Source organism: Lepidochelys kempii, chromosome 9 (genome assembly GCF_965140265.1).
Source record: "Lepidochelys kempii isolate rLepKem1 chromosome 9, rLepKem1.hap2, whole genome shotgun sequence".
In the NCBI taxonomy this organism is placed as follows: Eukaryota; Metazoa; Chordata; order Testudines; family Cheloniidae; genus Lepidochelys; species Lepidochelys kempii.
In genome coordinates, this window is record NC_133264.1 from 62,261,453 (window position 1) to 62,282,617 (window position 21,165).

Sequence of the window (21,165 nt, forward strand, 5' to 3'; positions counted from 1 at the left end):
ACTCAAACTGTGCTCTGTGGTTAACGATACTACCAATAATACTCCTTAATGGAGCTGCAGCCTTTAATTATGTGGTTACCCATGTGTCATTCTTATTACATAGACCTCATATACTCACTCATATGTAACAGAGCTGGCAAAACAGTCCAGTTTCCCTGGGCCCTGCAGATACAGGCTGGCTGAGCCCACTGAATACTGCAAGAAACCACGCTCATCTCTTCACCGCCCACTGCGCATTCTGCCAGAAGGCTTTGCAGCAATGAACAGCATCGCTATGCGCCAACGTCTTCCCTGGTGCAACCTGACTGCCATCAATGGAGACTAATTGGGCCCAAGGTGTTTTACTCACCCTTCACATTATATGGCACAAGACATGTCTATATCTCCTTCAAAAGATTCCCAGACTTTGCCCAATCGAGAGCCATACTGGCAATGCGCCAGGAAGCGAGAACCACGCCTAATTTGTATTTAATGGAGCAAGTATTGCAGCCGCCCTGCTCTTTAAAATGGAGGCAGCTCCCTGACACTACATGTCCCAGCATGCAATGCTCCATCTTGATCAGAGCAGTTTGGCTGGGACGTGAAATCTCCAACAGGCTGCTGCTGCAGAACAGTACAGGCTGCACGGGGACCTTAGGCTGCTGTTGGCTGCACCTAGACTAGCAAGAAGTGTTCTACCCACCTGTCTGGTGTTTTAGCATATCATCCTCGTCAAGCCAGATGTGCTGGAAAGCTCCCAGCTATCACTAGAGGGGACATTGTCAAAGCAGGGGGGTGAGGGATAGTTTGATGCCCCAATAAGTTCAGCTTGTGTTAAATGTCTGACCTATTCCCCTAGGTGCTATAGGTTCAAACACTCTCCTTTGATCTGGGACCACCCCTGTGTCACAGTGACAGACAATATGGACCAGAGCCACAAAGTGCAAACCTAGAATCAGATCAAACTCTGAACTTTTCCAACGTTTCAGAGATGTTTGCACTCAGGTATTGGGGCTGGGCTCATTCTAGGGACACGCCCACGCTGCAGTTTGGATCTGAATCCCACTTTCCACAGCATTAGTATCCGTGGTTCTTATTTGGACTCATCCCTGCGTGAGGACTGCACAGAGCCCTTGGAGCTCCGCCTGCTTTCACCTGGTTTTTCTGCACTCGTGCCACTCCAGCCTGTTATTTTTAGAGGCAGGAATCAGATCACTGCTAGGCAGTACCAGGGGCTCTCCCTCCGCCTCTGAATGCCGCACATACCTGAGCAATGAAATGACCCACTCGCCAGGGAGATGGAGGAGGGAAGTGTGGGTGTCACACATATTTTACTTCTAAGGTTCCCTTATCTCTGGTATTTTGATTTCTTGCCTTCACTTTACAGGAAAGGAGTTTTTCTAAGAGGTTTCCATAAGGATGCCCAGATCCTCCAAGGTATTTAGGCACCTAACTTGCACTGAAATCAATGGGAGTTAGGCACCTAAATAGCTTTGAGGATCTGGTCCACTGGGTCTTTGTGCATGAATTCCATGCTGCTCTATTTAATCCTGTGAATTCTCAGACCGGGACTCCTTAACCCCCACCTCACCTCTGCAAACTTCACTGAACCACCAATAATAATAAATTACACCATATTGCATCTGCTGCCCCCAAAGGAGACTCAGCAAACTGAATCTACCTCTCCCATTACTGAAATGCAGCCAGCTCAGGGATGGGATGGGGCAGCTGATTAGCAGCACCTCACAAGCCCATTGTGTGGAACAGGAAGTGAAGAATACTGTACCCAGGCTCAGCTGGAGCACCATTTATAGGCCAGCAGAAGGGGATGACCTGAGCCCAGATACAAGCAGGATTACAGTGCAGGGGCTAGCCCAGGTAAGTGCAGTGGAACCTGGAGTAGTTGCCAGGACACCCCTTTGTGTGTCATCTGAAAGGCAATCCCCCTGGCATCAAAGCGCACCCATAACACGGTAATTGGACACTGGCTCTATCCTGGGTCCCAGGGAAGAGTGTTTTTACTGTTGTATGACTACGCCTGCGTTGTGCCAGGCACTTTACAAGAACATCATAAGAGACACTCCCTGCCCCCAGCACTTCTCAAAGGCGGCCACCATGGCCGCATCATGCCAAAACAAACAAACAAACAAAACCTAGGGGCTTTTCTTGCAGCCACAGCCTCTTGGGCTGTGATTGGGCAGGAGGGAGGGCAAAGTAGTGGACCTTCCCCGGTGCTCCTGGATTCACTGCCCTAGTGTTGGTTGCTGGGGCCGCCAGCAGGGGTTGGGCCCTGCCCACCTCTGGAGACACCTGGGGCACAGCGCTGGGGGAATAAACAGCTGGTGAGATCCCCACCTTCCCAGGGGCGGTGGGCTTTGGGCTTCAGGCTTCAGCTACAGTCTCCAGCAGCACGCTTCGGGCTCCATCCCTTGGCCCCATCCTCCGGCCGCAGAGCTTCGGGCTCCGGCTACGGGGCTTCAGGCTCCAGCCCCCCATTGCCTCCCCAACCACTCCCATCGCCACTGGCCCCTGCTGCCTCCCTCGACCCTCCATCCCGGGCTTAACTTGTCCAAGACTGAGTAAGGCTGCTGTGAAAAGTGATACTTTATGTTTGTTAATATCACTTTTCACAACAGACTGGCTAGCTAGCTATCAATCAATTACAGTGATTTGGATGTGTGTATGTGCCTATTTATTTGGTTTTCCTAAAGCTAATTAAGTATTTTAGGAAAAAGTTTGAAAGTGGCCACCAGCAAGAGTTGGTGGCTGCTCTAAGGCCACCCAAAAATTTGTCCCGAGAACACCTAGCAGACAATACGGAGGGAGGGAGAAGGAAGAAGGTGGAACCCATTTTACAGCTGTAGCATAGAGGTGTGGAGAGATTCAGGGTTTTGCCTGTAGTCACGTATGGAGCGTGATAGAGCCAGGAACGGAACCAGATCTCCTAAGCCCCAAGCCAGAGCTTTGACCACAAGACTCCCCTTCCAATCAGCAGTACAGCTCATCTACAGCGTGTACTGCATCCAGTGTGGTGGGGAGAGGGACCGGGAGCGGAGAATTCAGCACGCTCTATTTACAGTTTCTTGGCCCTGAATTGGGTTCTTAGTGAACACCGGGGATACATCTGCAAAGGAGAAACCAGCTGCATTTCACGAAGGCACCCGCTACCCCGAGTGAGCTTTACGGGTGGCAGAAATACGCATATGTAGAATAATAAAAACCTTCACCTCCATAGTAAGCGGCATTCGCTGCTCCATCCTCAGTGCAGTAAGCTGTGGAATAAACACAGCCCGTTACTGGGCAGTCGTGATGCAGTTCATAGTAAACACGAGACTCAGCATCCTATGGAACTTTACCCCCAGACAGGCCAAGGCATGCGCGCGGACACGCGCGTCTCCATTAACACTTATCACACTGTACCAAACCCAGTGGCCCTGCTGAGCAGCCATGTTGCCATGGAAGCTCAGGGTATGAATGACTCGGACGCGCCAGGGGCCTGGCTGTTGGAGAGAAACACTCCGCACAAGGGCCCTGCAGAGCAATGTGTGCTTTGCTAGCCGGTTGGCTGGGGCTTTCTTAATGCTGGCTGCCATTTTGCATGTGCACCGGGGACTGTCCTTCCATGCCTAGCTGCACCTCAGCAGCCCTCTCCCAATGTCGTTAGTACCACTGGCCGATCAGAAGGACCAAACACGCACACATGAGAGCCAGTGAGCTAGAGAGCTGCTGCTCCCTCTGCTTAATAACCCCGATGGCTGCTACCTGTGACTCCATCTGGTCCCAGCTGCTGTCAGCAGGTTCCCCCCAGTCCGTCCCCCCCCAGCAGCTGCCTTCATCTCCCAGAGGATAGGGGTCTACTTTCCACTGTTGCTTGGTGATAGTTGCTAGGAAACACAGGGCTAACCATTCTTTCTGCCAGCATCCCCAAGAGGGCATCCATAGCAACAGCACCCCACCAGCACAGGCGGTGCAACTACATAGGCATCACCTTGGGGGAAGCCAACAAGCCTGCCAAGGCCAGCGGGGCCCCACCGTGGGCCAGCCAAACCCAGCAGAACGCAACGGACCCCAAGACTAGTTTAATTAGGGAAAAAAGCCTCCTTTGTAATTTGCATGGTCTGTTTTTTAATGCCTATTGCTTTGAAACTCCACTCCAAACAGCGAACTGTTTGAATACATTTGGAATCAATTTACATTTGTTTTCCCTAATGTTTCTGGCAGAGCTGCAAATCTTTGCAAATCTGCACACAAAATGGAAACTGTTCTAGAAAAGGGTGGGTTTGTTTGCAAGAAATTGTGAATTTGTGTGGGGGAAATTCTGCAACAAAATTCTACCTTGTGACAATATCACAAATGTCCCTACATTTATTCCTGTGGCAAAATTACCTACGGAACACATTTACACATTTTGCTGCAGGATACATCCAAAAATTCAAAATAAAACAATAAAGTCATGGGGGAGGTTTCATGGTTTTAGACTGTGGTCAGGAATCCTAGATCAATGGTCCTTTTCCATAACACAACCTCTTTTTCCATACCAGCACTCCCGAATCCCCTGCCCATGCAGCCTTTAGTAAAATTGGGAATGCAGTGATCATGACCCTCCAGTTGAGAGCCCATGCCCTCAAGTTTTGAGGAATAAGTTAGTGCTCTGTGTTCAGAGCTGTGGCCTGGTGCTCTGAGCACAGAACAGCGAGCCAAGGAGATACATTCAAACCCCAGAGCTAACACCAGGTAGATCATGGGCTCAGAATGGAACAAAAGAGAACACCAGCTCCTTTGATCCATGAGTTTTTATGGCTGAGCCTGTGGACGAGTCACTCAGCATCCCTCCTGCCTCAGTTTTTCTACATGTTAAATGTGGGGTGATACTATTTACCTCCCTTCCAGGCAGATGAGGGTTATGAGGATAAGCTGATGTCTGAAAATCATTATGTAAGTGGTTACTATTGCTGTCCGCCCCACCCTATGATCTGAGGGCATCAATGCCCCTCGTTTCTAAGCTCAGCAGTAAATCCTATTTCTTCCTTATAGAATGTGGGGAACCCATTATCCTTGGGTTTGGAGAGTGGGAGCAGGGTATGGAATTATGCTGCTTTGCCCCGATCTGCCACTTTCAGCACTTTTCTTGCTTTCCTTGTGGACAATGCATGTCCGGGGTATAAACCAACCAGTCAGATGAGTTGGGAGCTGGTTCTCGGCCTGCTCAGCGGACCTCGGATCTCACTTCTCTTAAGAGGCCTAATCCTCCCTGAGGGACAAAGAGGGATTTCCTGGGGTCGCTGGGTGGGTCTGCTGCCAGGGCGGACATTCTTCAGGTCGATGGGGAAAGCTACCATGCCAAACCCCGCGGAGCTTGGTGACCCCTGACTTCCCAGACAGAAACGGATCACCTTCTATTTGGGAATAAACAGGCTGGAAACACAGACATTATGAAAGGAACAAGACTTGTGGGGAATGAGCGAAGACAAGAATCGCAGTGTGAGGCCCATAGAAGCTATTCCCAAATCCTCATAACCCCTGTGAGGTCAGGCAGTAACATTGTCTGTTTGTGAGATGGGAGGAAACAGGAGAGAAGTGACTTGCCCATGGCCACCCAGCAAATAAGTGTTAGATCAGGGACTCATGCTCTCCAGCTGTCAGCCCCACTAAGCAATGCTGCCTATGAAGACAGGAGTCCTTCAAGCCCTCAGCTCCACTAGCCAGCCCTGCCCTTTCAAGGAAGCAGTCTGAACAGATGAACATAGCAAATTCAGACCTTTGTTAGCGCTCTGGAAAAAGCAAAGCGTGGCTTAGCCAGAATGGCCGACTGAGTCCAGGGCCGGGAGGGTGGTAGGCAAGAGCAGTTAAAAGTTTTACGTCTAGTCCATAATGTGCAGACCTGCCACAGCTCCACCAAAGCACTAATGGAAAGGGACAGCAGCCAGGCATCCAACTTGCTTGTGACCAGACCCTGTGAGAAGGCTTGACATACTTTGAAACTTGCAAGGATCTCCAGGGGGAAGATGAGTGCCTCCCCGGTAAGCTCAGCCTGCATCGAAGCTGTTTGTTGTTTTTATGATAGGTTTTCCCTGGAACGCTTTTGTTCTGAATAAACAGTACTTTGCGTAATACAGGCTGGCAGGCCACTGGTTAACCCTGTCATTGCCCCTAAGACAAGAGGACTAAAGTCAGACCCACAGTGGATTGCAGGAGGAACCGCATCCGAAATCCAGAGGTAGAGAGTTGTGTGATTCTGATCCAAGACCGGTGACAGCTCGAGGCCTGTGACCTAACTGGGGGGCCCTCCCGGAGGGGATCAGAGATGCAGTTACCTCAGAACTGTGCCACCAGTGTAAGGCCTTTAGGTACAAACATATCCCTGGGCTTCTAAACAAATCAGCCCTACAGAGGAGGAGGTGCCCTGTGACAGATTTCAGTGGATGGAGCTAGTCCTTTGGTCTCCTTCTAGCCCATCCATGCCATTTCCTGTGACTCCTCAGATTAATTAGCACTAGCTCGAGGGAGCTACAGGTCAGAGGAAGCAGGCCTATCGACTGACCTTGTTAAGTGACAAACACACCAGGTAAGAGTGTCAAATAACCTAAAAGCACAAAACATCCCCATTGCGAAAATGAAAAAGCAAATCTCATGACATGCATGCAACACAAATCCCACAATGAGTGTGCATTGCCCATCCTTCACAGGCATGCAACATGGACCACATGATGAGCGTCCATCCCCAGCACATCACAGGCGTGCAACACAAACCCCACGATGAGTATGCATCACCAACCCATCACAGGCGTGCAACATGAATCCCACCATATGCATGCAGCAGAAATCCCATGACTGATGCACACCATAGTTTGGTTTCTGCTTCCTCTTCCTGGGCTATTCAGTCAAGGGATTGGAAGGCAAACAAGAAATTGTCTCTGCTGCTGGGTCAATGAGTGACACGGATAATGGCTTCTATTAAAGACAAAGGGAAGATGCAGCATGAGCCTTTCCTAGTGTAACTGCCTATCCGAACCCAACACTCTATGACCTATCTATCAGAACAGCAAAACAGAGTCATCTGAAAACCTCTTCCATTCATTTCCTTATGCTTGGTGCTCCATTGGTCGGGAATTAGATGCACAGCACATGCCAGTGTCATCGGGCCCAATTCGTCAGTGGTCCTGATCTCAGCACCTCCTAGGATCAAGGGCTCAGGGACTACTGATGATGTTTTGGCTCGAATGCTTTCTGGCCAGAACTGGAAGATCTTTGAGATAATGCACCTCACCCGAACCCACTCCATCAGCCAGGCCAGGATGCTCAGGCTCAGCAAGTTGCATAAGCATTGGCCCGCTTCAGTTCTGCACATTCAGAGGCAACGAATTTCCACAAACCTGAAAGTGTGAGATAACCGGGTCTGTACTGGTAAGAGAGGCAGGGAGGGGGTGGGTAGTGCGAGGACAAAGACCCTCTCACTCCCACTCCTCTTGCAATAAGGAGGCAGAAGATCCAGACTGGGTTTTTAGACCTCCTGGAAACAATTCCTTGCTGTGATGCTGGATCGGAAGTCAACCAGTTGGTGTCCTCTATCCCCTCCTCTGGAGAACAGGCTGCCTCTTCTGAGCTAGTCCCACAAGAAGGAGACATTTTTTTTGTCACCCTATGATTCTTTCTTTCTTTCTTTCTTTCTTTCTTTCTTTCTTTCTTTCTTTCTTTCTTTCTTTCTTTCTTTCTTTCTTTCTTTCTTTCTTTCTTTCTTTCTTTCTTTCTTTCTTCTCTGCTTCTTTCCAACAAGAACCCCTCCCACCCCCAAAATGCACTATACATTTCAGGAATCTTCTCTCCTCCAGTAATATCTCTGAGCCCCATTCCGCTCCAATTCTAGAGTAACTGAGCCCGGTGGAATAAGCGAGAGCTGAATTAGGCTCTCTGTTCCCATGGCACTGGAATGGTGAGAGCAGAGTCCTGGTCACAGCAGCACACTGTAAGGAATGGGATCTTTCGGCTTGTGGCTTAACTGTTATTGTTCTCTAGGGTACGCCCATACTGCAGGGGGGAGCCAGCCTCCCTGCCCAGACAGACAGACTCGTGCTAGCAGGGCTTGACCTAGCACGTTAAAAATAGCCGTGTGGACGTTGTAGTTGAGATCAGGGGGCTACCCAGAGTGTGCACCGGAGCCGCAACATCCACACTGCTTTTTTTACCACACTATCTGGAGCCCAGCTTTGTGGGTACATCTACACTGGAGATGAGGTGATCGCTTCCAACTGAGGTAGAAGTAAACATGCTAGCTGTGACTGAGCTAGCATGCTAGACAGAGCAGTGTCGCCATGGTGGCATGGGAGGAGGGGTGAGCTACACCCCCCCCAGCAGTATCCCATCTGAGACTCTAGTCATGGACTGGGAATCTAGCCTGGCCTAGCCCATCCCGCTTCCCACACCGTCACAGCTGCATTGCTAGTTTTAGCAAGCTAGCTCAGTCACAGCTAGCGAGCATATGTCCACCCACACTGACAATTACACCTTCAGCTCATGTGTGGACATACCCACAGGTGTGAGTGTGACAAAAGCCACTTGAAAGCAGAATGCTCCTAGAAGGGCTCTCTCCTTACACGCGCCGGGAATCACAGAGAAGTGGGCATTAGCCAAGCCTTCCCACAGAGGGGAGTACGCAGTGCTCTGCTGCCGCTTCCCCAGCTTGCCTGCAAGCACAGGAGCAGCCCGCTCACTTGTAACGCTGCCCATTGAGATCTTCAAACAACTTCGCTCCCTCACTAAAGAGGCTGTTACTAGCGCAGGTTGGAAAATATGCATCAGTCCCACTTTTCCCTTGGAAAATGCTGTTTCCACTACACCAAAATATTTCACAACCTCGTACAGATTGTGACGAAACTGCATTTTGAAGAATAAAAATACGAAAAGCCTTTTTTTTTTTAAAAAGTGTTGGAACTTCCCCTTTTGATATTTCCAGAACAAAAAACTTCCGGTTTTTCATTTTCAAATGGCGATAGCTGACATATTTTAAACAATAAAATGCAATTAAGTAAGGGTCAAAGTCAAAACAAAATGTTTTCACTGATCCCAAATGGCTTTTTTTTTTCTTCAGAATTTTGTTTTGCAAAAAAAAATCATAATTTTGGCCTTTCCCAAATTGGGATGAAAAAAATGTAACATCTGGAATTTTTTTGTGGGATGAAAAACCATTTTTGGACCCGCTCTAGCTGTTTGCATGCACAATTGCTATGCTTGTCCCTGGGCTGACTGAGGAAAGTGCAGGTGAGGACTCAGTGATGTGCTAACCTAGTCACCTATTAGGTTCTCCTCAATTACATGAAAAGTCAATGAGCTGGTGCTTTAATGTCAATCATTTCCTCTATGCCTGCCACAAAGAGAAAAAGGATTTAACCCTTTCCCTGGCTCACTGACAAGTACCTAGCTTGGGATGAGGTTATGGGCAGTAACAATACTTGGGATGTTTAGAGTAGCAGCCGTGTTAGTCTGTATCCGCAAAAAGAAAAGGAGGACTTGCGGCACCTTAGAGACTAACAAATTTATTAGAGCATAAGCTTTCGTGAGCTACAGCCCACGTTATCGGATGCATAGAATGGTATTAGTTGGGGATTGGTCCTGCTTTGAGCAAGGGGTTGGACTAGATGACCTCCTGAGGTCCCTTCCAACCCTGATATTCTATGATTCTGTTAACATATAGTAAGAAGATATATATATACACATACAGAGAAGGTGGAAGTTGCCATACAAACTGTAAGAGGCTAATTAATTAAGATCAGCAGGAGAAAAAATACTTGGGATGTCTAGATACTGCAGGGAGACACACTCCAGAAATGATTATACTGAAAGCCTTTAGTACTTTCTAGCAGGGAATCACCAAGCTTTTTACAAATGAATTCATCCTCTCAACTCCAAGTGAGTAGGTATCAGCAGTGCCAGGTTTACAATGGCTCCCGTGGCTCCCTGGAGCCAGGCCCATGCCTAGAAGGGGCTCTGGCCTGCTCCGCTTGCACTGAGCCCCGAGACCCCGCTCCTCCCCCTGCCCACTACTTGTTCCTCTCCGCCCCCTGGCCCCACCCCCTGCTCCTCTCAGCCCCCTGGCCAGACCCCAGTGCACCTCCGGCTCTGGGCAGTCGCTGCTTCCCACCACCTATGGGCCCCACTTGTCTCCCCAGAGCTGAGCCACCTGGGACTGGTGCAGAAGCCTGGCCAGCCTCAGCCAGGTGTGTGGGGACGTGGGGCGGGAGGGTGGGAGACAGTGTGGAGGGCTTGGCTGGGCAGGTCCTGGCCTGGGTTATTGCGCCACTCCCGAGGGTCCAGAGTGATTCCCCGCCCTGGGACCAGCCCAGCAGACACAGTCACCTCCCAGCAGGGCTGGTGAGTGCGGCCAGGAGACAGGGCTTGGGGGAGTGGGTCCGTGGGGAGTCTGGGGCGGTGCTGGGCTGCGAAGGGGCAGAGAAGATCTGTGTGTGTTGGGGTACTAGTGCGTGGGGGTTCTGTGTAGGGGGTGCTGGGCAGTTGTGGTGGGGCTGTGGGCAGGGGTGGTGTTGTGCAGGGCGCTGTGCATTTGTGGGTGGGACTCGTGGGGCGCTGGGCATAGTGGGCCCTGGGGTCTCTGACCATAGAGAGTTGGGGGGTATTGGGCACAGGGGGGGGGCTGTGTGGCGTGGCATGGGCCTGTCCCCCGAGGGGAAGGGGCACGCTGGCAGCACAGGGCCGGGCAGGCCACTGTATGTCTGGCAACTGCTGGTTTGTAAATAGTGCCCTCGCATTGGGTGGAGCAGGGCCGCCCCTTCCATGCCATGCCCCATTGCCTCTGGCTGGCCCCCGGCTCCAGGGACTGACCTCCCATGCCATGCTCCATTGCCTCCATGGGGACCCACAAATATGTTTGGCACCGGGCCCACAAAAGGTTAATCCGGCCCTGGGTATCAGAACCATTTTTCCAGAGGAAACTGAGGCTCAGAGAGGTGAACTGACTTGTCCTAGACTAGACAGCAGGTCAGTTGTAGAGGCAGGAGCAGAATCCAAAAGTACTGGGCTTTGGCCACCAGACTGTAGTGTGCCCTGCCCCACCCAGCCAAAAAAAAAGGGAGAAGGGAAAAACACTTAAGAAAATAAAATTTTCATTTCCAATTTTATCATCAAAAAAATCCCTGAACAGTTTTGTACAAAACCATACCATACCATTTCATTTCTTTTGAAAATTTTCACAAAAATTAAAATGTCATTTACGAGTCACACAGATGATGCCACGGGATCCTTAGCCTCTCCAAAGAGACAGCCAACAAGGGAAGCAGTGACCAGAATGGCTATCCACTATGACCTGGGCTGAAATCCACCAATTCAATCCAGGATGGCCACCAAACAGGAACAATTTGGTGCTGCTGTCTCAGTCTGGATTCAAACCAATGCCCTAGAGGTAGAACGTTCCATAAAACCAAGATCACATCCTTTCTCCAGGGCCATCCAGTCAGTCCAATTTAGTCCCTTTTAGAAAAGAAAATTTAAAGCATCCTTTCATCATGAAAACTCATGTTTTAAAAACTAACTAATCTGGGGGGACAGACAAAACAATGGCTTATGCGCCCCCTGCCGTTTCAGCAGCAACAGCAGGCAATGATCACAGTACCTAGAACTGTGCTGATCAGTTCAGGCTGCTGGTTTAATGATTAGGTGCTGTATAAGCTGAAGCTATTAACTAACAAACAACCATAGCAACATCAGGTGTTTTCAGCACCCAAGCAGGGAATCAATGTCTGCTAAAAACAGAAAAGGATCATTACATTGGTAGTGGGGGGAAAAAGCCATTCAGCATTCCTCCAGGATTTTGATTTCTGACCACTCCAACCCAACGTATTTGCCATCGGGTGCTTGCCGTGATACCAGCTTTGAACCTGCTCCTGCAAACAGGTAGGACCTGGTTCAGAGCCTGGTGAAGTGAATGGGACGTCGTCAACAGTCTTTCATTCAGGTTTCAGAGTAACAGCCTTGTTAGTCTGTATTCGCAAAAAGAAAAGGAGTACTTGTGGCACCTTAGAGACTAACCAATCTATTTGAGCATAAGCTTTCGTGAGCTACAGCTCACTTCATCGGATGCATCCGATGAAGTGAGCTGTAGCTCACGAAAGCTTATGCTCAAATAAATTGGTTAGTCTCGAAGTCTTTCATTCAGGACCCTTTATGATGATGATGATGATGGTTTATTTTGGTAGTGCCTAGGGGCTGATGGACAAGAGGTCCATTATGCTATGCTAATCACTGTACAAATACAGACCCGGCCTCAAAGAGCTTTCAGTCTCAACAGATAAGGAAGACAAAGGGCAGGGGAAAGGAAATAGCAGACAAGGCCCTTAAGCATGGGTGTCGCTTTACTCACCTGAGTAGACCCACAAAAGCCAGTGAGACTACTGATGTGAATAAAGTTACACAGGTGCTACAGCGATACAGGTTCTGGACTTCCATGTGTATGAGTGGGGCTTCCCGCTAGTAGCTAGGCCACATACAAAACTCAGCAAAAGCAGCTCTTCTTTAGTTCCAATAGGAGAGACTTGTTGTTTTGAAGCTGAAGGACTAGGATTCTAATCCCACCTCTTCAAGTGTGTGGCAGGAACCCAGATCCAAATCCACAAAGGTACGTAAGCTCCTAACGTCCATGGATATCAGCAGCAGTTAGGAGCCTAAACACCTTGTGGCTCTGGACCCAAGTCTGTTGTCTGCAGGCATGGATCTGTTACAGTGCAACCACTTTCCCCTCGCACACACACACACACCTGCTAGGAACACAGTTTCCAAGCTCCTAAAAAGGAATTACCAACAATAGGAAGGAAAGACATCAATCAGAAGTCATGACAAGTTCTTGGCAGCATCCCTTTAAAAATGTGTGTTATAAATAGAATGTATTTATATACAGATTTGGTTCCGTATCAGCATTTATTGTCCCTTTAGTTAAATATTGACCTGTACAAATATTTGCATCTCTGATCATTCAGTCTTGATATTGACCTCAACTGAAGTCAGTTTCTGTTTGTTGCCTCATTTGTTCTAGAACTCTCTGAGTATAAGAATTAGTGATAGCACAGGCAGCCCGGCCTACTAGGAGAAAAGTCTGAGATTCCTTTCAAGCAACTCCACACACACACAAACAGAGGGCCAAATACTCAGCCAGTGTGTATCATCATAGCTCCAAGGCAATCAATGCACCCAGATCCCCAGCTGGTGCAAACTGGCCACAGTTCCATTGAAGTTAATGGGTCAAATTCTCAGCTGGCATAAATCGGTGTCTCTCCACTACAGCCTCCACTTAGTATCAACCCCAGCCAGCTAGCACAACTTTACAGGTGTTAAACTGTGTCTGCACTATGTGCTAAGTGGGGATTCCAGTGGGGTTACCTACCTCAGGGTTGCTAACTCAATATAAAAAAATCACATTGTTCCCTAGCGTACACAAGGCCCCTGGGGTTATGACCACACTACAGCTTTCTACCTTGAGTTAATGGATTGCCACTTAACTGGAGGTAGATAACATGGTTGTAATCCCTAGGATGGGCACCTTATATAGGTTTGTTCCAGGTTTGGGAGTTAGGAGCCTAAATATCTTTGAAGATCTGGGTCAAAGTTTCAGGGTAAACCGCACACATTTATGTCCTGCAACAAAGTTTATGGAGTGTCTGCAAAGGCATTGGCTCCCCTGATTTAGTTGGCGATGGTAGAAAACTCGTGCATGCAAACCCGGAGAGCCTGAGAAAACCCCTCAAAAGCCTGAAGTTGGGCAGAGGTGTTCAGCTTTTGCAGGCAGGATGGGGGAAATTTCCTAATCAACACTATTTTTCAGAAATCCGCTGCTCGCTTCGCTGAGGCTGGTGCACAGAGAAGACCCAATCTAAATCCAAGCTCTAAACCCTAGGTCCAAGCTCCAGCGTCTACCAAACAGAAAATGAGAGGACACATTTGACTGGGGCTTTGGGAAAGGGAGCAGAAACAACCGTGAATCCATAACTGTCATGGTAAGACCTCCCTTAGCAGCACTACAGGCCCTGGCCTTGGATCGAGCTCTTGTTCTGTGTTACGCATAGCTGTACTGAACCTGAGCTGTTGCCATTGATGGAGTCTGTATCTATGGAAAACAACCTAGTCTTCTGAATGAAATATTCCAGATAAGTGACCGGACTGAGGGGCACCCCCATCAGACATTAGTGCAACTGCAGACTCTGCTATCCCCAAGTTGAAGAGGACTCCCTACCTGTCCAACATTATTCATAGATTATAAGGCCAAAAGGGACTTCTGTGACAATCTACTCTGACCTCTTGTGTAGCACAGGCCCTGGGGCTCCCCTGAATTAACTCCTGCTGGAACTAGAGCAATCTTTTAATGCAGGGTTTGTTAAGCAACCTTTTTTCCCCACCCTTATGATTCCTGGACAACTCCAGGTCTGGTTATTTGGGCCCTTTCTTAGCAGCAACCCTGCTCCAGATCTGTTATTGCCCTGATCTACAGTATCTTCTCTCATCTCACTGTGGAAGATATCTCTCCTGACACACACAGCACAACTGCAAATGCTTCTGCGCTGGTCCTCCAGAGCTAACAAACAATACTTCTTGTGCAGAATAGACAGCTGAGGGAGTTGGCAGACAGGCAGTGAAGCAGTCTCAGAATTTATCGCTCCCCAGGCTAAGCCTCTCAGGAGGAACCATAGCGTTAACCTGGGTCAATACTTGGATCCCCAGGAGGCCTGCATTTGGGAAGGCAGGAAATCACAGCTCAGACTTTCCAAAGGAATCGTTTCCAATGTAAATTCAGGCTCTTGTAATTTGTTAGCTAGTATAGGTCATTAAGAGCCTGATCCCTGGCCCACCCAAGTCAGCTGGCATCTTCTCTGCCCCAAGCCCTGGTAGAGCACATATTAGCAGAGCATTGGTGCAGATGCACTGAGATGCATGAGGTCAAAGCCTTCGATGCCTTCAACTACCTGCGACAGGGACTGCTAAAGCACTGCAGCCAGCTGGAGCCTACCACGCTCCTGTTATTAGTTATTTTTCAGCCCGCACCAAGACCAGGGCCCCATCATGTTGGGGGCTGTACGCGCACACTGTGACAGATAGCTCCTGCCCCCAAGAACTTAGTCTAAACAGACAGACCCAGGCTGGGCAGAGAACCAAAACATACAGAAACTTTCCCACGAGCACAGTCCAGAACAGAACCCCAGAATGTCTCCTGACATCCCAGCCAGTGGCCTGCCCACTAGACTGCACTGCCTCTGCTCCGGTAGGGCTGCCTCGTTGGAAAAGTATTTACTTTTTTAACACCTGTTTTGAAAGGCAGGTTTTCGGTGGGAGTCATGTAGCATGTCCTTCCACTCTGAAAAGTAGTTCTTGGTGGAGGGATTAATCTGATATAAACAGTAGGTGGGGGAAGCTCACGGGGAGGCCAGATTCTGATCTCAGGCCAAATATGGATTCTTCCCTGGATTCACACTGGTGTAACTGAGACCAGAATCTGCCCCTGCCGCTTCTCGACAGCTGTCACCATATATACTGCACTGCCTTTTCTGTCTGAACTTTCCTCCTCCTTTAGCTCTTCCAGGTAGCTAAGCTCCAACGGCCCCTTGTCTCCTCCTCCCCATGAGCCTGGTTGCCTTTTTCAGGCATGATTAGTGACCCAACAGCCTCTGCCAGCTCCAACTTTGCAAACTGGGAGTACAAACAAAATTCCATAGCTGCTGACTAGTATTTGCATTGGAAAGGTGGCCTGAAAGGGGCCAGAAAGGGAAGGTTCCTGGGGCGATGGAAGGGGAGGGGAGAGGGGGTTTAAAACTGCCACATCTCAAGCCTTCTTCTGCTTCCTCCCGTCAACCCCCAGCTACAGCTTGATCCAAAGTCCATTGAAATCAACAGAAAGGCTCCCGCGGACTTCAGTAAGCGTTGGATCCAGGCCTGTAGTGAACTACGGTAAGAGCCTTAATGCAGTGTAGTTCATCCTCCTGTCACGTGCTCCTGCAGCGCTGTAGCCAGCCTGCAGGGAAAGGCAGCAGTTTCCTATGAAGCATTGTTGCAAGGGGAATGCTAGGATGGAGCAGGAGTTCATGGCTTTTCTTATGAAGCGGATGCTGGAGCTTTCAGGAACTTCTCGGACTCTCCATGCTTTTCCTGTGGCACTGGGAGCCCTCGAGGTGGGACACAGCAGAACTGCACCAGCCCCTCTGTGCATGGGGCTGTCCATATTTACAGAAAGAGAGCCAGGTTTGCCACATACCAATTGCACAAGTGTATATGGCTTGGTGATATTTGAATATGAATAGACTACATTCATTGTGCTGAATGAACAGGATCTCAATTCTTTCTCCATGGAAATCATACCCACTCTCCTCTTTCTTATAAGGGCTGGCTCAGATCTGAACTCCTGGGCCTGATTCTCCTTCTGTTTAAATCCATCCCTTTTACAGGATTTACGCCTAATTACAGCTGGCTGGGCATTTCCGACAAAACAGTTTTTCATTAAAAAAAACAACGTCCCAATTTGTGGAAACTGAACCATTTTGCAGGAAAGGGTCAGTTCTGACTAACGCTTCCACTTGAAAAGTTTCAAATTTGTCAAAATTTGCTGTTTTGCCATTTTCTAAACAAATCTTTTCACTTTTCCAGTGCAAAATGACTTCACTTTGAAATTTTAGCTAAGAATAGTAACAAAAAACATTAAATGATTGGAAGCAAAATGAAACATTTTGAAATGATCAGAATGAAACACTTCACTTGACCTGAACCAATTTTTTCTAAGATTTTTCAGTTCATAAAAACTTTCAAACTTTTGACTTTTCCTTCCACGGGAAATGTTTCCAAAAACCTGAAAACATTCACAGGATGGGAAAAACATTTTCTGCCAACCTTTGTTCCTGATCTACACCAGCATGAGAGGAGAATAAGGCCCATAAACATTTGCCCAGTACAGCAAAATAAAACGCAAGTCTCAATTTGCGTTGGCAGATAACAGGCAGCCTGGTTCTTCCATCCCTTCCCAGGTCTTTGTTCCCATCTCTGCACAGTCAGGATCTGCTCCAGCACATATGGGAAATGCAACATCTCACAAAAGCTTCCAGCACCACACGACGTATGAAATTTACCCATCTATGGCATATCATGGTAACACTATGCACACGCCGATCTCAGACGCATGCATGTTTCTACAGCACGGTGTCAGGCCTTGTGCGACCTACATCCCTGCTTTCTCAGCCAGTGAGCACACACATAGTCACACATATTTTGATCAATAGTGCCAAGTACTTTAGCAGATTAAATGGTATTTACAAATAAATGACTGAGACAGCGATTCTGTGGAAATGACTCCCACTGGCCAAATTCTGCTCCTATTTACACAGGTGCAAATCTGTGATTCCAATGGGAATGCTGGGGCTAAGCAAACCACCCAGCACTAGTGGAGTACTTAGGTGTAACTAAAGGCAGCATTTGGCCCTTACAAATCATTATGAATCACTAGTTTATCTAGCTAATGAGTGTAAATCTAATTTTCCATTGCCTCAGCAAATGGCCACGTTATGTCAGGATGTGGCAATGCAATGGTATCACTAATTGATGCAACGCTGAGGCGTCAAGACCTCTGAACTACACCGGTGACTCTTCAACTGCCCTTCAAGCCAGACAGAACCTTGAAAATGGGGCTGTCCCATTAATTAATTTCATCCACAGCCTCATCCAACTGCCCGGTACAGTGTGTGGTGGCATAACATTCTGTATAACGTGCATTCATTTATAGGGATTATTTTGTATTACCATAGCACCGATGGGACCCGTACAAACCCAGGACAAAAGAAATTGGTCCTTATCCCAGAAAGCCTGCAATCTATTCCTTACTAAAATACAGTCCCGTGAACCAGCCCCTGAGGGCAGAGGCAGCTGGAGCTGTCAAACCCCATGAACAGCCAGCAGTGCCCAGCACACTTAATGTAGATACTGGTGGGGAAAGACTACAAAATGGTTTGTGAAAGCTGGGACAGGATCAAGTGGTTGAGGCCAAACTTGCCTCATTATTTACAGTGGTGAAGGACCAGCCAGCTCCTTGTGCGCTGAAGTCATCGGCTGATCAGTGACACCTTGCACACGGCTTTTGTGAAAAGGTCCTGGGAAAGCCCGTTATCAGGTGCCTTGATCTGGAGTGCCAATAATGGCTCAGCCCGGCAGCCAAGGAAACAACCTGAGAACATCTTGTTCCAGTGCCATTTCATTTCCTTGAACTCCTTCCTGCTACCGCATCTGCTCCTTTCTGACCCACATTTCACGACCCCAGACCTCCTTGTGGAGTGAAAGGGGCACGCTCCAAGCAGCAGGGGAAGCGAGACTCAGAATGGATCAGACAAGGGGAGCTCAGATCAGCTTAGGTGGGGCCAAAGGGAGCTCCAAGCACTGCAGTCATAGGGGCCACACTGAGGGAGCTTGGAGCATCAGATGGACTGGACAGAATTCAGGAGCAAGCTTCCCACTAGAGCTGGATGTATTTTTTTCAACAAATTGGGGATTTTAAACCAAAAAATGAATTTTCTGGAGTCCAAAACTATTTGCTGAATTCAGGTCAAATTCCACAAATAGTTTTGGTTGGGGAAAAAAAAATCGCAGAAGAGTCAAACCATTTTGTATTGACTTTTCAACTCAGAATGCTGTTTTGATTTTAAATTTGGCTGGTTTTAAAGGGAAAAAAAGGCATACAACATCCAAAACAAAGTGGAAAACTTGAAGAAATTTTCTCTTGGGGCTACTTGAAACATTTCACTCAATTCAAAATGGAATTTTTTTAATTTGACCAAAAACATTGAAATTTTTTTCTTCCAACTGAATCAGGTTTCCAATTGTTTCTTTTCATTTCAGCCCCTGAACCAAAAATTCCATCACTTGCTCAGCCTTATTTCCCATGGAGTCACTAGGGGATATCTCAGAGCACTGAGGGCTTTCTCCTTTAGTCCCCTTTGTACCCTGTCACAGAGTCCTTCCCTCACACAGGGCATGGGGCCCTTTCCATTTACTTCAACGTGGGTCAGATCAGGTGCCAGAGAGCTGCTCAAGGCCATCCATGCATGACTGCAGAGCAAACAGAGGTGCTGACTTCCCCTTGAGAGTGAGAATGGTCCCTCCATAGCACAGTCAGCCTGAGTGAAGCACCCAACCACACCTCAACACATCAGGGGCTTGCTGTTACCCTACTGCTGTTGTTTGGTGCTATACATTTCACTGCATGTATTTCTAGCTCTGGAGAAATGACTACCGAGGGAGATCATCAAACCCAACTGTGACGTTGCACTCTATATGATTTTATAAAAATATGCTAATGAGTGTGAATATAATTTAACTGGAATATGCTTCATGCAAAAGGTCTCTTGTAAGGTATCATTGCAAAGCTTATAATCTACTAAGTGTGGTCATCCTATTTGTATGTATGTATCATTCTTGTATCTGAAACTAGAAATATGAAATATAACTCTGAGGGCCTATTGTAATTATGCAAAGCGTGGGCCATTAATGGTGGTTTGGAATCTTGATGGCTCCCAGTACCCAGGACAATTGACTACAGAGGCTGCTGCCAAGTGGGTAATGAAGTCTTACCATGCTATGTGATCATGTCACCTGAACTGGAATCCATCTTTAACCTGTGCTTTTCCATTTAGAAGGAGGGATGGGAACCCAGAGAGGGACAAAGGATTCCCACCTTGTGCAAAAGATATAGAAGGCGGTGGAACAGAACAAAGGGGGCTGCAGTCATGAGAAATCCCCTAGCTACCACCTGAGCTGGAACAAGGAATGTACCAGGGAAAGGACTGTGCCCAGACTAGGAAGGGGTCCAGTCTGTGATAGAAGCTTACTGAAACATCTCTGAGGGTGAGATTTTATCTATATTCAGCTTTCTTACTGAATTAGGCTTACACTTGCATGTTTTATTTTATTTTTCTTGGCAATTCACTTTGTTCTGTCTGTTGTTACTTGGAATCACTTAAATCCTACTTTCTGTATTTAATAAAATCACTTTTTACTTATTAATTAACCCAGAGTATGTATTAATACCTGGGGTGGGGCAAAGAGCTGTGCATCTCTCTCTATCGGTGTTATAGAGGGCAAACAATTTATGCGTTTACCCTGTATAAGCTTTATACAGGGTAAAACGGATTTATTTGGGGTTTGGACCCCATTGGGAGCTGGGTATCTGAATGCTGAAGACAGGAGCATTTCTTAAGCTGTTTTCAATTAAGCCTGCAGCTTTTGGGGGACCAGGTTCAGACCTGGGTCTGTGTTTGTTGCAGGCTAGCGTGTCTGGCACAACCAGGCAGGGCACTGAAGTCCCAAGCTGCCAGGGAAAACAGGCTCCGGGGTAGTCTCAACACATCAGGGGGCAGTCCCCAAGGGGTTTCTGTGACCCAACCCGTCACACCAACCTCTGGTCTCCTACTGCCCCATTCAGTCATGATCAGTGCCCTGGGTACCATACACCCATGGACCTCACTCTGACAGTGCAGCCCCAAGCTCCCAGCGTGCGATAAATGGGCACAGATCCCACTGGCGTCATCTGACAGCAGGCATGCCGCGGCACGGGCTAACAGCAGGGAAGAGGTTAATAAGACAGGCGGGTGTCTCCTAGAGTACGTCTACACAGCTGCTGAGAGGTAAATTCTGCTGCAGGTAGATGCTCAAGCACTAGTTCCACTCAAGCTACTGCCTACAAGTGGCGACACTGGCTACCCACCCAAGCCCAATCCCGTCCAACCCCCCCAAGTGCATACGGTCACACTGCTATACTTAGGCACTGGCTCAAACAGAGCTAGCGTGTATCCGTCTACCAGAGCTTGAATTTACATCTCCCAGCTGCTACGTAGACATTGAGCCTTTGCCATCACTTACATAAATGTAAATCCAGAGTGACACTAGTTACTCTGACACTGATGGCTGGGGAGTGACGCTGGACTTATACTGGGTGGAATCTGGCTCTTTAGCTAAGTGGCCAGCACAAGCCATTGAATTCCCTCGATCATTCCTATAATCCACTGGTAATTGCCACTAGCTTGGTACAATCTGAACCACTTCATTTTAACCCAGGATCATTAACCCCTTCATGCCCTCACTGGTGTCCCCTAGAACCTCCATCCAGATGATCAGAGCCGTCAAGGCAGAGTAGGAAGAGGCACAGGACCCATCTGCTGTTCAGCA

The 21,165-nt window shown here is 48.2% G+C and overlaps 1 protein-coding gene across 1 annotated transcript in view; it reads right to left on the minus strand.

The window, feature by feature from the left end:
* LOC140917571 (Krueppel-like factor 5) overlaps positions 1 to 21,165 on the minus strand; it is a 44,797-nt gene that overhangs the window by 13,254 nt on the left and 10,378 nt on the right. The window contains exon 2 of the mRNA XM_073360688.1: positions 3,207 to 3,251. Within this exon, the coding sequence (XP_073216789.1) occupies positions 3,207 to 3,251 (45 nt within the window). The remainder of the gene's footprint in view (positions 1 to 3,206; positions 3,252 to 21,165) is intronic.